The sequence below is a fragment of the Trematomus bernacchii genome, unplaced genomic scaffold, assembly GCF_902827165.1.
Source record: "Trematomus bernacchii unplaced genomic scaffold, fTreBer1.1, whole genome shotgun sequence".
NCBI classification, from domain to species: domain Eukaryota; kingdom Metazoa; phylum Chordata; class Actinopteri; order Perciformes; family Nototheniidae; genus Trematomus; species Trematomus bernacchii.
Genome location: NW_022987696.1, coordinates 646,468 through 660,835, shown reverse-complemented (window position 1 = coordinate 660,835; position 14,368 = coordinate 646,468). Strand labels below are relative to the sequence as shown.

Sequence of the window (14,368 nt, the reverse complement as noted above, 5' to 3'; positions counted from 1 at the left end):
TGAATAATTGACCTTTTGGAGCTGAAAAATCGGCGGCCATCTTGGATTTGAAGAAAAATAGGTCAAATCATGAAAACAACATCAAATATGAATTCCTCGACCCAAAAAGTGCCAGAAACCATGTATTGAACAACATTTTTGTGAGGGGCATGGGGGCTAAAATAAATGTATACCCTTCATAGATGACAAATCCACTGTGAAACGAAACCTCCGCTCTCCACGGTCACGCGATTGCTGGAGATGACCAAACTATAACATGGAAATACTCATGTAAAGTGCAAAGACCTCAACATTGTACTGAAGTACAGTACTTCAGTAAATGTACTTAGTTACCTCTGGGTTAACGGAACAAAACGTTTCATTTTGAAGTCAGAAACAAAATGTAAAAAAATGTAGGCTAACAAACCTCAAGAACCTTTGGTTTAAGTTAAATGTTGCACAGGCTGAAATAAAAGCTGGTAATGATTGCTATACTATGATATATGATTATGATGATTATGATCAATTTAGTCATTATTCAGCTTTAGAGAGGCAGCCTAACGCTCACAGCAGGCTGTTGGTGCTGTTTCATCAGAAGGCTTCTGACCTAATGGAGAAGATCTGCAGGCTTAAATTGGACCTATCATGCTATATTTGAATAATATAGTGTAGGACCATACCTATATAAGGCATATTTATACTTTTTTTTTTTCAAAATACCAAACAGATCATACATTTTAGCCATGCCTCATTTTGCTCAATTTGACAATTTATAGCTCTGTTTGTGCAGGGGCAGATTCTGTGAGAACAGCACCATCTACTGGCCTGGCATATGTACTACAGCGTCTCCAGCGCTTTCGAACGGCAATGGCCGTGGCTGTCTCCTCCTGATTGGTGGAGTTGGCCCAATAGCCGTAGCGCCACCGTCCTGACGTCAGGACAGTGTTCAAATCTGGATCAGTTTTTATCAGATCCGTTGCAGCCCCTTTTTTAGAGATTTGGGTATGGAGGAAAATAGAGAGGGTTGTGTTTTCTGACACTTGGTGAGTTCCCTGGAACGCCGGGGACACATATTCATGTATAAAAGACGTACACAAGTGCATTTTGCATGATAGGTCCCCTTTAAGTTTAGTTTAAGAAGAGTTTTTGGTTGAGTGGAATTTCTCAAAAGCTTCAACCTACAAGGCACTTGAGGCCCCGAACAAAATGTGGGTATAACAAGGTCTTAATCCGTATTGAGAAATATAGATGACTTAGAGTCAATCCTGTTGATACTGTATGTTTGAGAGTGTTTTTGTTTTTAATGGCACCAGCGAGATATTCATAGTTATGTAACCTGAATATTTTCTCCCGTTCATCAAAACTCCATAATGGGAAATGTTATTTCTGATGTCCCCTGACAGTGATATTCTGCTGAGGGCAGTTCTTTACTTAATGTTTTAGTGTGTTATTTTATAAAGAGTCTGCTTGAACCACCTTTTCAATATTTGGTTTCTATGAATATACATTTTACTGCATTTGACACAATGGGCAAGTTTATTTGTACAGCACCTTTCAACAACAGAGTAAAACAGCATTCTTTACATCAGACAGGCATGAAGAAAATATATATATAAAGAATACATAAAGTACATAAAGAGAGTATAAGGCGTCAAAAGGCTTTTTTCTCAGATCCAAACATGCTGTCATATTGTCCTTCCAGCTGACAACTATGTAAGGATGAAATGTACTACATTTCAGGAACTGCACTTTATGTTAAATGTGTTTCAGCTTATTGACAAATGTACACTTCTGACATCTTAAAATAGAAATGCTTTCCAGATTTAATTTGTTGCCTTGTGTGTAAAAAGTGCCAAAGAGGTTTTTTTTATGCAAACCTAACAAATCACAAACTTGACAATTTGTCACTCAAAGATTTCATCTGTCAAGTTATAACTCTTACATTTACTACACACATTAGATACACATGCTATTGTTACAGAATCATTTTGTCCAGGTGTTATTGATGCTGAGGAAATAAAATACATGACTTTAACTTTAGCACTTTACACTTTACCAAAGAGAAGACTCTTACATATGATGCGGATTTTTGTTAAATTTAGTCCATATATTAAAGGGTTGAACAGCGGTTGAAAGGTGATAAAGTACAGAGATAAAAAAATACGCAACATGTTGGGAACACTGCTCATATCAAACCTGCTCTGTATTATTTCAAAGAAACCCCCGAAGGAGAAGTTAAGCATGGAAATAAGGTGAGGTGTGCAGGTACTGAGAGCTTTCTGTCTCGTCTGTTTGGAGCCAGAGAAACACACTCTGAGGATCTTAATATAAGAGTAAAACATTAAAATCATAAGAGCAACTATAACAGTAAACGTGTAAACAAGTCCATACACATTATTGACTGTAGTGTCAGAGCAGGCCAGTTTAACAATGGGGAAGTTATCACAGTACACTTTGTTAATGATGTTCCCACACAGCTGTAAAGAGGCACTCAGTGATATCATGACAGAAACATGAATAATGGGGAAAAACCAAGTTAGAGCAATAAACATGGCAGCTTTGGTACAAGTCATACGTGTGTTATATTGCAGAGGATGACAGATAGCAAGATATCTGTCATAAGACATGATGGCTATATTATAAATCTGTACATTTCCATATGTATACACAGAGAAAACCTGCAGGAAGCAAAACGGAGCAGAAACAGTGTGAATGTCAGAGAGGATCTGAACCAGAAGGGATGGAAACAACCCTGTACTACCATACAGTTCATTTACAAACAGGCTGCACAGAAAAAGGTACATAGGTTCATGTAAGCTCCTGTTCACACAGATAACCACAATCAGCAACACGTTGGCAACAATAATACAAATATAAAAAGTCAGAATAATCAGAAATATTACATATTTAAGTAGCCCGACATCCAAGTAGGCATCTAAAGTGAAATGTGAAACCTGTGTTGAGTTCATCAAGATCATCTGATAAGTTCAAAGAGTATCAACAATTTACAATTTAACTTTTTTTTTTAAACTTGCACAAATTAAACTATTTCAAATTAACACATTCTGGACTTTTATATTTTAAAACTTTTGAAGTAAAGGAAACATTCAGGATAGAAAAGATAGAACAGTTAATGACAGTGTGAATACTTACACTGACCTGCAGGCAGCTAGTCACACAGTGACTGCTTTGTGAAGTGATGAAACTTTTCCTCTGCTTCTTTTAAACTCTTTGATAGGATCACAAGAGTCTGACCTCATTCCCACTGAGGTCCGAACACCCACTCTATGCTTGATGAAAAACAACTTGGCTCAGAAAAAACTCAAATAATCAAACTCCTTATTTTTTTCTCATTAAAGTTTTACAAACAGTATTTTTATACACAAATTCATTAGAAAAATCACCTGCACTATAATGTGATTTGAAAAAGCTGACAAATATACAAAAATGTTGAAAAAAGGCCACATGAAATCAATAGGGCTCAGTCAGTAGGGGCTTGGACTGTGAGCCGTAGGGTCGCCGGTTCAAGTCCCCGAACAGACCTAAATATGGAGTGTAGACTACTGCTACTTGGAGAGGTCCCAGTTCCCCCTCCTGCCCTGCCGTGGTTGGCTGATCCCCGCGATGCTGGCGTGTTTGCCGAGGGATCATCTGGCACGCTTTGCAGGCCGGTGACGGGTCCAGGCCGCTCGCGGTGTGGTCCGGTCCCATGCACAGGAAGCAGAGGGGGTGCGGATCAGCTCCCGCGATCAGGTTCAGGCACTTCGGGCAGGTCCTGTGGTCAAGGAGTGGCTCCATAATCTCTCTCGTTTCTCGTCTAACGCTCAGTGGATTTCACTTCCGCCACTGAAGAGAAAGGGATGATAGTCAGGAGGCGAGGTCTCCTTTTATACAGTGAGATGCACGCGCATTCAGGTAGGCCCGCCCCAAGGCCGGCTACGTCTATAGAAATCTCAGTAGGAGAATGCTCACAGGATAAGGTAGTACCCATAGAGTCCAGTAGAGGGCGGAGCCTGTGAGAGATATAACCCTCTTTAATGGTCACACATGCAGAGCACACAGCACACAGTGACATTTGGCCGCTATTGCAGAGCGCCCGGGGAGCAATGGGAGTGTGGGGGGGGGGGGGGGGTGCCTTGCTCAAGGGCAGCAGAGAGCGGCCGGGTGGGGTGTTCCATCTTCCCGGAGCTGACTGGCGGGGGGAGAGAATCTCTCCGCCTGGGACGCGAGGGAGAATCCCGCCTCCTCCCTGTTTAATGCACAAATCGCAACAAGGTAAGAAAGTTGATCTGTATCCAAGTCTAAGTGTCCTTTGTTTCCACAATGCTACACTTACACGTAATGATGACTGTACAAATTCTCCACTCGCCGCCCCAGCCGTAGCTCCTGTAAAGGAGGTGGCTAGTGGGCATGCGCAGATGAGAGTGATAAACCGCAGGGAGTGCTATCAAAGTGCTATGCGGGTACAGGGACATTATGGCCGGCGTATTACTGTCAGAGAACACACTACGCCTAGAGCAAAGACTCCAATTAATGGAGTTTACCGTAGTGGTAAGGGCTGCATTATGGCGGAGCGCGCGCTCACACAAGAGCGCGCGGCGGTGCGTTCAGGGACCTCAGTAGAACACACTACTCCTAGAGTAAAGACTCCGATTAATGCAGTTTTCCGTAGTGGTAAAAACAGCATTATGGTGGAGCGCGTGCTCACACAAGAGTGCACGGCGGTGTGTTCAGGGACCTCAGTAAATAATCAGCCCTTTCTGTGTTGACCCTCCATGGAAAAATCTTCCCTTCACAGGGAGTTTTGCAGCGGGACGGGTCACCAGAGAGTATCACAGCTTCATAGCTGCGGCCCCACAGCTGAGGGCTTGTCCATTAACACAATGTTATGGGGAATGGAAACTCAGCTGTGTGCTAACAAAGTGGATGGACAGGACGCTGAAACGGGGCTATTCACTCCAGTTTTGCAGCATCCCACCTCCATGTATGGGTATGCGAGAGGTAAATCTGTCATCCCAGGAGGAGATGGGTTTCCTCTCAGCAGAGATTCAGGCTCTGGTGCAGAAACAGGCTGTGTCTGTTGTGCACCCTCAGCACAGAGAAAAGGGTCTTTATTCCATGTACTTCCTGGTTCTCAAGAAGACAGGGGAATTCAGACCTATTCTAGATCTCCGATGCCTGAATCGCCACATTTCCTGCAGGAAATTCCGCATGTTAACTATGAAACAGTTACTGGGGCTTGTGCAGCCAGGCGATTGGTTCACCACCATCGACCTGAAGGACGTGTACTTTCATGTGGAAATTGCTCCAGAGCACAGAAAGTATCTGCGTTTTGCCTTCCAGGGGATAGCCTACGAGTACAACAGGCTGCCGTTCGGCTATTCCCTATCCCCACACACATTGAGCAAATGTGTGGCCACAGCGCTTTAACCGCTGCGCGCCCACGGCATGAGAGTTTTCTTTTACCCAGACGACCTCATAGTCATGGCTGGGTCCAGGGAACAGGTAATGTTTTACACAGCCCAATTGATCCTACACCTGACCAAGTTAGGCTTTGCGATCAATTGGAAGAAGAGCACCCCCATACCTCACCAACAGGCGTTGTATTTGGGAGTGGTGCTCGATTCAGGTGCGCTCCGTGCCACCCTGTCAGAGAGCAGATGCGCGTCCCTGCTTCGAGCGGTTCGCAGGCTGTGACAGGGGGCAACAGTGACAGCTTTAACTGTCATGCAGACCCTGGGTCTCATGGCGGCTGCTCACGTTGTGGTCCCGCTCGGGTTGCTACATATGCGCCGCCTGCAGAGGTGGTTCTCCAGCTTGCGTTTGGATCCCAAAAGAGACAAACGGCGCCTGATGACCATCCCCCCCTCGTATTAGGGTAGAGTAAAAGACTCATGTACATTCTGTGGTCTCTTACATTAGTGGTGCGGTTACGCAAATGGACAGATCAAATGTTACCCTTATCTTTGCCCCAGAGTGCACCTAAAATAAGCCGCATAGGCACCGCCGGGGGCTTCCACATGGAAAATAAATTGGGGTCAGGCGAGCTTTCCCCTCTGAGATAGAAAATAAAAAAAGTCTTCCAATTGGAGAGTCTAAAACTTTGTTTAAATAGGCAGGAAAATTGTTTCAAACATCAGAATAGGTGTATTAAATAGTCTGATACTTCCAGGGCGCATCACAGCACTTGACAAGCCAGGAAAGGTGCTTGAATCCTGGGTAAACATTGTTTAAATAGTATGATACTTCCAGGGCGCATCACAGCACTTGACAAGCCAGGAACAGTGTTTCAAACGTAGGAATAGGTGTATTAAATAGTCTGATACTTCCAGGGCACATCACAGCACTTAACAAGCCAGGAAAGGTGCTTGAATCCTGGGTAAACATTGTTTAAATAGTCTGATACTTCCAGGGCACATCACAGCACTTGACAAGCCAGGAAAGGTGCTTGAATCCTTAGTAAACATTGTTTAAATAGTCTAATACTTCCAGGGCACATCACAGCACTTGACAAGGAAGAAATAGTGGTTCAAACATCGGAATAGGTGTATTAAATAGTCTGATACTTCCAGGGCACATCACAGCACTTGACAAGCCAGGAAAGGTGCTTGAATCCTGGGTAAACATTTTTTATATAGTATGATACTTCCAGGGTGCATCACATCACTTGACAAGCCAGTAACAGTGTTTCAAACGTAGGAATAAGTGTATTAAATAGTCTGATACTTCCAGGGCACATCACAGCACTTGACAAGCCAGGAAAGGTGCTTGAATCCTGGGTAAACATTGTTTAAATAGTCTGATACTTCCAGGGCGCATCACAGCACTTGACAAGGAAGAAATAGTGTTTCAAACGTCGGAATAGGTGTATTAAATAGTCTGATACTTCCAGGGTGCATCACAGCACTTGACAAGGAAGAAATAGTGTTTCACATGTCGGAATAAGTGTATTGTATATGTCTCTGTATTGTAGACATATACCATACCATACTATGTAAAGTGCATCAATTGGACATGAAGCAGACAGGCTACAATAAAGCACTTTACAAGGGATGAACAGTGTTTCACATGTCAGAATAAGTGCATTGTATGTCTCTCTGTATTGTACATACAAATTAATGTACATCAATTGGACATGAACGAATAAAGCACTTGACAAGGCAGGAACAGTGTTTAGAATGCGGGGAATAGTGCATCAAAGGACGGACTAAAGACCTCCAGCATGTGTCCCTAACATGAGCACTTAGGTTATTTCCATCCCCCAGGAAAGAGACCGGGAAATGCACCTCTCTTTGGCGGCTGCAAGACTCCCAAAGGACGGACTAAAGACCTCCAGCATGTGTCCCTGACATGGGCACTTCCATAACCTTGCACACCGTGAGTGCCCGGGTACCCACACTTAAGCACTCCCTCACGGACTAAACCCAGATATTCACATCCGCCAGAACCTCATGCCCCTGGTATTCCTAAAAGGGGGGTGGATTTTGTGGGGCTTTGATGCTCGCCCCTCAGCATCCAAATTCGGCCTTCTTATATGGCACCACCACCCCTTCTGGGCTGGAGGTTCACACACTTTAACTTTTTTTCACCCTCCTCTGCCTTACACCTCCTCCACCAACACTTGAGCACTCCTCACAGCACCAAGGAGAGTGCCTCCCCGGCTGATGGAAAGTGGCACTTTAGCTGCCCCTGGGAACCTTAATAAAATTCGGCCTTCTTATTGGCACCACCACCCCTTCAGTGGAGGGACGACTGGGGACACCCGGGACTGGGCAGTGCCGCAGGTAGAAGGAACCGGGTCAAACGGCCCAAAACTGAAGAAAAAATAAAATAAATAGATCCGGGCCAAAAGGGGGAAAAATGAAAAAAAGAATCCAAAAATAGTGCCTCATAATGCGGGTAGAGTCCCCTGTCAACTCCCCTTGCATTCCTCCAGAGGCACATTTGTCAGAGTAAACCTTTGTGAGAACCAGGCTTGGGGGGTTCTGAGGCACAAAATAAGGCCGACCCAAAGTGCATGGTGAGTGGACACTTCACCTCTGTGTTTGCAGACAGCCGTTTTTTTTCTGAGTGCACCCAAAAACCGGGTTTCCGATTTCGTGCAGACTGTAGTCCAAAATGTATGGATGAATATTTTTGACGGATAAGGGAATGCTCTGGTTTTTGGACAAAATTAACATGGGATCACTCCCGTCACCGGACGTACTTCGTCTCACTGGAATAGTAACGGTCATAGTGAATATAAAATCGTCCCCATGTATCCGGCCAATGACGGGAGAGTTTTGAAAGAGACAAAACACTGTTCCATACATTTAAAAACACTTAAACAATTAAACAATGTTTACCCCAGGATTCAGGCATCTTCCCTGGCTTGTAAAGTGCAGTTATGCGCCTTGGAGGTATTGCACTATTTACAAAATGTATACCCAGGATTCTGGCCCCTTCCCTGGCTTGTAAAGTGCAGTTATGCGCCCTGGAGATATTGCACTATTTACAAAATGTAGCACTCTGTTTATTTCACACCTCCAGGAGAGACCACCTCTCTCTGCCCGCTCAGAGAGCCACCAAGGACGGACTCATGACCTCCAGCAGCAGTCCCTAACAGTGGGACTCTGCACCTCCAGGAGAGACCAGGGGGAAATCACCTCTCTCTGCCCGCTCACAGAGCCCCCAAGGACGGACTAGAGACCTCCAGCAGCAGTCCCTAACAGTGGGACTCTACACCTCCAGGAGAGACCAGGGTGAAATCACCTCTCTCTGCCCCCTCACAGAGCCCCCAAGGACGGACTAGAGACCTCCAGCATGTTCCCCTAACAGTGGGACTCTGTGTATTTCAGACCTCCAGGGCGGAGACCGTGAAAATCACCTCTCTCTGCCCGCCCAAAGAGCACCGAAAGACGGACTAATTACCTCCAGCATGTTCCCCTAACAGTGGGACTCTGTGTATTTCAGACCTCCAGGGCGGAGACCGGGAAAATCACCTCTCTATGCCCGCTCACAGAGCCCCTAAGGACGGACTAGAGACCTCCAGCACCCCGGAGAGCTCCATTGTGAAATATTGCTACTAATCCATAACTTTTGATAACAAGTTCTTTTCGGTTCAGGCTTTTTCTCTACCCCCCCATTTACACGTACCCCGCATCCAACGGTACCATCGCCGAATCTCTAGGACCTCGGGGAGCGGAGTTACGGCAGAGGGTCAGATTCTGAAAATACGATTTGAGAACAGGGCTCTGATCAGGCCTAAAGTCTTGTTAGAAACTGGTGAATCTGTTTAAATGCAGGCAGCAGAGTCACTGCTTTTAGCAGGGTCTCAGAGAGCCAGAGATCCAGGGTACAGCACCTCGCTGTCTTACCCAGAAAACAGGGCTCTGATCAGGGCTAAAGTAACGTTATAAACTGGTGAATCTGTTTAAATGCAGGCAGCAGAGTCACTGCTTTTAGCAGGGTCTCAGAGAGCCAGAGATCCAGGGTACAGCACCTCGCTGTCTTACCCAGAAAACAGGGCTCTGATCAGGGCTAAAGTAACGTTATAAACTGGTGAATCTGTTTAAATGCAGGAGACCTCCAGCAGAAGTCCCTAACAGTGGGACTCTGGTTATTTCACACCTCCAGGGCGGAGACCGGGAAAATCACCTCTCTCTGCCCGCTCACAGAGCCCCGAAGGACGGACTAGAGACCTCCAGCAGCAGTCCCTAACAGTGGGACTCTGTTTATTTCACACCTCCAGGAGAGACCAGGGGAAAATCACCTCTCTCTGCCCGCTCACAGAGCCCCGAAGGACGGACTAGAGACCTCCAGCAGCACTCCCTAACAGTGGGACTCTGTTTATTTCACACCTCCAGGAGAGACCAGGGGGAAATCACCTCTCAATGCCCGCTCACAGAACCCCCAAGGACGGACTAGAGACCTCCAGCAGCAGTCCCTAACAGTGGGACTCTGTTTATTTCACACCTCCAGGAGAGACCAGGGGAAAATCACCTCTCTCTGCCCGCTCACAGAGCCCCGAAGGACGGACTAGAGACCTCCAGCAGCACTCACTAACAGTGGGACTCTGTTTATTTCACACCTCCAGGAGAGACCAGGGGGAAATCACCTCTCTCTGCCCGCTCACAGAGCCCCCAAGGACGGACTAGAGACCTCCAGCAGCAGTCCCTAACAGTGGGACTCTGTTTATTTCACACCTCCAGGAGAGACCAGGGGAAAATCACCTCTCTCTGCCCGCTCACAGAGCCCCGAAGGACGGACTAGAGACCTCCAGCAGCACTCCCTAACAGTGGGACTCTGTTTATTTCACACCTCCAGGAGAGACCAGGGGAAAATCACCTCTCTCTGCCCGCTCACAGAACCCCGAAGGACGGACTAGAGACCTCCAGCAGCAGTCCCTAACAGTGGGACTCTGTTTATTTCACACCTCCAGGAGAGACCAGGGGAAAATCACCTCTCTCTGCCCGCTCACAGAGCCCCGAAGGACGGACTAGAGACCTCCAGCAGCAGTCCCTAACAGTGGGACTCTGTTTATTTCACACCTCCAGGAGAGACCAGGGGGAAATCACCTCTCTCTGCCCGCACACAGAGCCCCGAAGGACGGACTAGAGACCTCCAGCAGCAGTCCCTAACAGTGGGACTCTGTTTATTTCACACCTCCAGGAGAGACCAGGGGAAAATCACCTCTCTCTGCCCGCTCACAGAGCCCCGAAGGACGGACTAGAGACCTCCAGCAGCAGTCCCTAACAGTGGGACTCTGTTTATTTCACACCTCCAGGAGAGACCAGGGAAAAATCACCTCTCTCTGCCCGCTCACAGAGCCCCGAAGGACGGACTAGAGACCTCCAGCAGCAGTCCCTAACAGTGGGACTCTGTTTATTTCACACCTCCAGGAGAGACCAGGGGGAAATCACCTCTCTCTGCCCGCACACAGAGCCCCCAAGGACGGACTCGAGACCTCCAGCTTGGCCCCCTAACAGTGGGACTCTGCACTTCCAGGAGAGACCAGGGGGAAATCACCCCACTTTGCCCGCTCACAGAGCCCCAAGGACGGACTAATTACCTCCAGCATGGCCCCCTAACAGTGGGACCTCCATAACCTTGAACACCCTGAGTCCCCGGGCCCCCACAGTTAAGCACTCCCCCACGGACTAAACACAGGTATTCACACCCACCAGAACCTCGTGCCCCTGGTGACTCTACAAGGGGGGTGGTTTTTATGGTGCTTATATGTCCGCCCATCAGCATCCATATTCGGCCTTCTTCACGGCACCACCACCCCTTCTGTGGAGGGTATTCTCGTGCCCCTGGTGACCCTAAAGGGGGTGGATTTTGCAGTGCTTTTATGTCCGCCCATCAGCATCCAAATTCGGCCTTCTTATTGGCACCACCACACCCCTTCTGGGCTGGAGGTTCAAACACTTTAACTTTTGTTCACCCTCCTCTGGCTTACACCTCCTCCGCCAACACTTGAGCGCTCATCACAGGGTTCAGCACCAAGGAGAGTGCCTCCCCGGTGCTGATGGAAAGTGGCACTTTATCTGCCCCTGGTAACCATCAAGGTTATTGTTTTTTTTTATTTTTTTTTATTTTAACAAAAACCACAGTACACACAGCGTAAAACATCAACTATTTACACGTTGCAGGAACATAAACCACAGTACACACAGCCTAAAACATCAACTATTTACACGTAGCAGTACTGCTGCTATAACAGTACTACTACATTTTTTACCCTACGTTTTAAAGTGCAGTTATGCGCCCTGGAGGTGTTGCATTATTAACAAAATGTATGCCCAGGATTATGGCACCTTCCCTGGCTTGTAAAGTGCAGTTATGCGCCCTGGAGGTCTTGCACTATTAACAAAATGTATGCCCAGGATTCTGGCACCTTCCCTGGCTTGTAAAGTGCAGTTATGCGCCCTGGAGGTCTTGCACTATTAACAAAATGTATGCCCAGGATTCTGGCACCTTCCCTGGCTTGTAAAGTGCAGTTATGCGCCCTGGAGATATTGTACTATTTACAAAATGTATACACAGGATTATAATAATAATTATATACACGGTATACATATTCACAATGTTTAGCGGGATTCAGGGGACCAAATTAGGCGTCTAATTCTTACGGTGCACCAGGGCAAACAGGTTGAGTCCAGACGATCCAGTTTGTTCCTCTTCACCTTAAACTGATGTAGAGTGACTGCCTTATTCAAGTGTTTCATGTTGGCTTTCACCTCTCTCATTATGTGGGTCATATCAGACTGGGTGAGCCTGCACCCCCGGGGCTTTGACTCAGACATGTACCCCATGAACTGGTGCACATTCTTCAGGAAGAACTCTGATGTTGTGACTGCCCGGCCCGGCTTTACAATATACTCGCTCCAGCCACGGATCATCTTCATGTTTCTTAGGAACAGCCAGTCTGACAGGCGGTTAACACCATGGGCCATGTATACTATGAAGTTCTTTATCCGGCTGATCTTCGACACAACATTGTCTTTCTGTTTTACTGTCGGAGCGACACCCAAACAATGATCCAAGTATGTCTGAAGGTACGCCTCCATGCTTCTAGGCAACGTGATTTCACGCATGGTATTCCCCCGTCCATACCTAGTGGACCAGTAATTTGAGGGAGAGGGCAAGTCATTAGCCAGCTTAGAGGCACGGGTCTTCCGGCATACAGGGGTCTCGCTACCGGAGGCTACTGCAAACATGACAGTTTCCACCGGGGTCTTCACAGGGGTCTCGCTACCGGAGGCTACTGCAAACATGACAGTTTCCACCGGGGTCTTCACAGGGGTCTCGCTACCGGAGGCTACTGCAAACATGACAGTTTCCACCGGGCTCTTCACAGGGGTCTCGCTACCGGAGGCTACTGCAAACATGACAGTTTCCACCGGGGTCTTCACAGGGGTCTCGCTACCGGAGGCTACTGCAAACATGACAGTTTCCACCGGGGTCTTCACAGGGGTCTCGCTACCGGAGGCTACTGCAAACATGACAGTTTCCACCGGGGTCTTCACAGGGGTCTCGCTACCGGAGGCTACTGCAAACATGACAGTTTCCACCGGGCTCTTCACAGGGGTCTCGCTACCGGAGGCTACTGCAAACATGACAGTTTCCACCGGGGTCTTCACAGGGGTCTCGCTACCGGAGGCTACTGCAAACATGACAGTTTCCACCAGGCTCTTCACAGGGGTCTCGCTACCGGAGGAAACTGGTAATATGACAGTCTTCACTGGGCTCTTCACAGGGTTCTTGACCGGTCTCTTTCCACCGGAGGCTACTGCAAGCATGACAGTCTTCACTTGGCTCTTCACAGGGTTCTTTACCAGTCTCTTCCCACCGGAGGCTACTGCAAGCATGACAGTCTTCACCGGGCTCCTCACAGGGGTCTCGCTACCGGAGGTTACTGGGGACTGCATGACAGTCTTCACCGGGCTCTTCACAGGGGTCCCGCTACCGGAGGTTACTGGGGACTGCATGACAGTCTTCACCGGGCTCTTCACAGGGGTATTGCTGCCTGAGGCTACTGTGTTTATGCCGGAGGTACTTGGGATTGCCAGGCCCTTAAATCGTATACATTCGTCCTCTTCCTCAAGAACAGCAGCACTCTGCTTCCTGGGTTTTAGCTCCTTTTTCAGCCTGGAGCGCAGGGTCTTCACCTCATCATTGAGGGCATCCTTCTGAGCCCTCAATGCCACATTTTCCAGCATCACCTGCCTGCAGTCCTCGTTGTCACACTCGGTATGTGGGGAGAAGGGTGGAGGGTGCCCGGGGTATTCCTCCTCATTGTCTATATCCAATGATGTAGCCATTCCAATGATGGGGTTAGTCTCACGGAGGTCATGGAGCAATTGCAGTGCCACACTATGCTTCAGCCTTGCCATGACCTGCTGTGCCTCATGTCGGGACAACTCAGGGTGGTCATGTTTTACATGACGGTCCAGTCTCTTCCCAGCGTACGAACACCCAGCGATGGGACAGGGTTTGGTCCGAACATTTATCCTTCCACTGGCTATTTTCAGGAGGATTCCCCTCTCCTCCAAGTTCCGCACTGCATGCTTGTGCTTAAGGTGTTTGTTCAATGCCAGATAGAAGAGTCTGCACACCGGGCATTCAGATGACATCCTTACTGAAACACACATAATGAATTTGATCAAAATGATGTTATAGTTCTCCGTTTATATGCGTTAGCGTGATCGGTGGTTGCGACACTGGGTCCGATGCATCAATTCATGGTGCATGGACCAAGGGAGGTATTGGGTTACCACCGGGTCAGATGGTCCCACCTCCGCACCAACGCGGGGCTGGTGATGGCAACATTGGGTCCGATGCATCAATACATGGTGCCCCGTTTATATGCGTTAGCGTGATCGGTGGTTGCGACACTGGGTCCAAT

At 47.6% G+C, this 14,368-nt stretch overlaps 1 protein-coding gene across 1 annotated transcript; it reads right to left on the bottom strand.

Moving 5' to 3' along the window:
- Window positions 1-2,024: 2,024 nt before the first annotated feature.
- Window positions 2,025-2,957, bottom strand: LOC117489271 (olfactory receptor 10J4-like). Its single transcript, XM_034138476.1, has one exon. It carries the CDS (start codon window positions 2,955-2,957, stop codon window positions 2,025-2,027), a length of 933 nt encoding a protein of 310 aa, XP_033994367.1.
- Window positions 2,958-14,368: the final 11,411 nt, after the last annotated feature.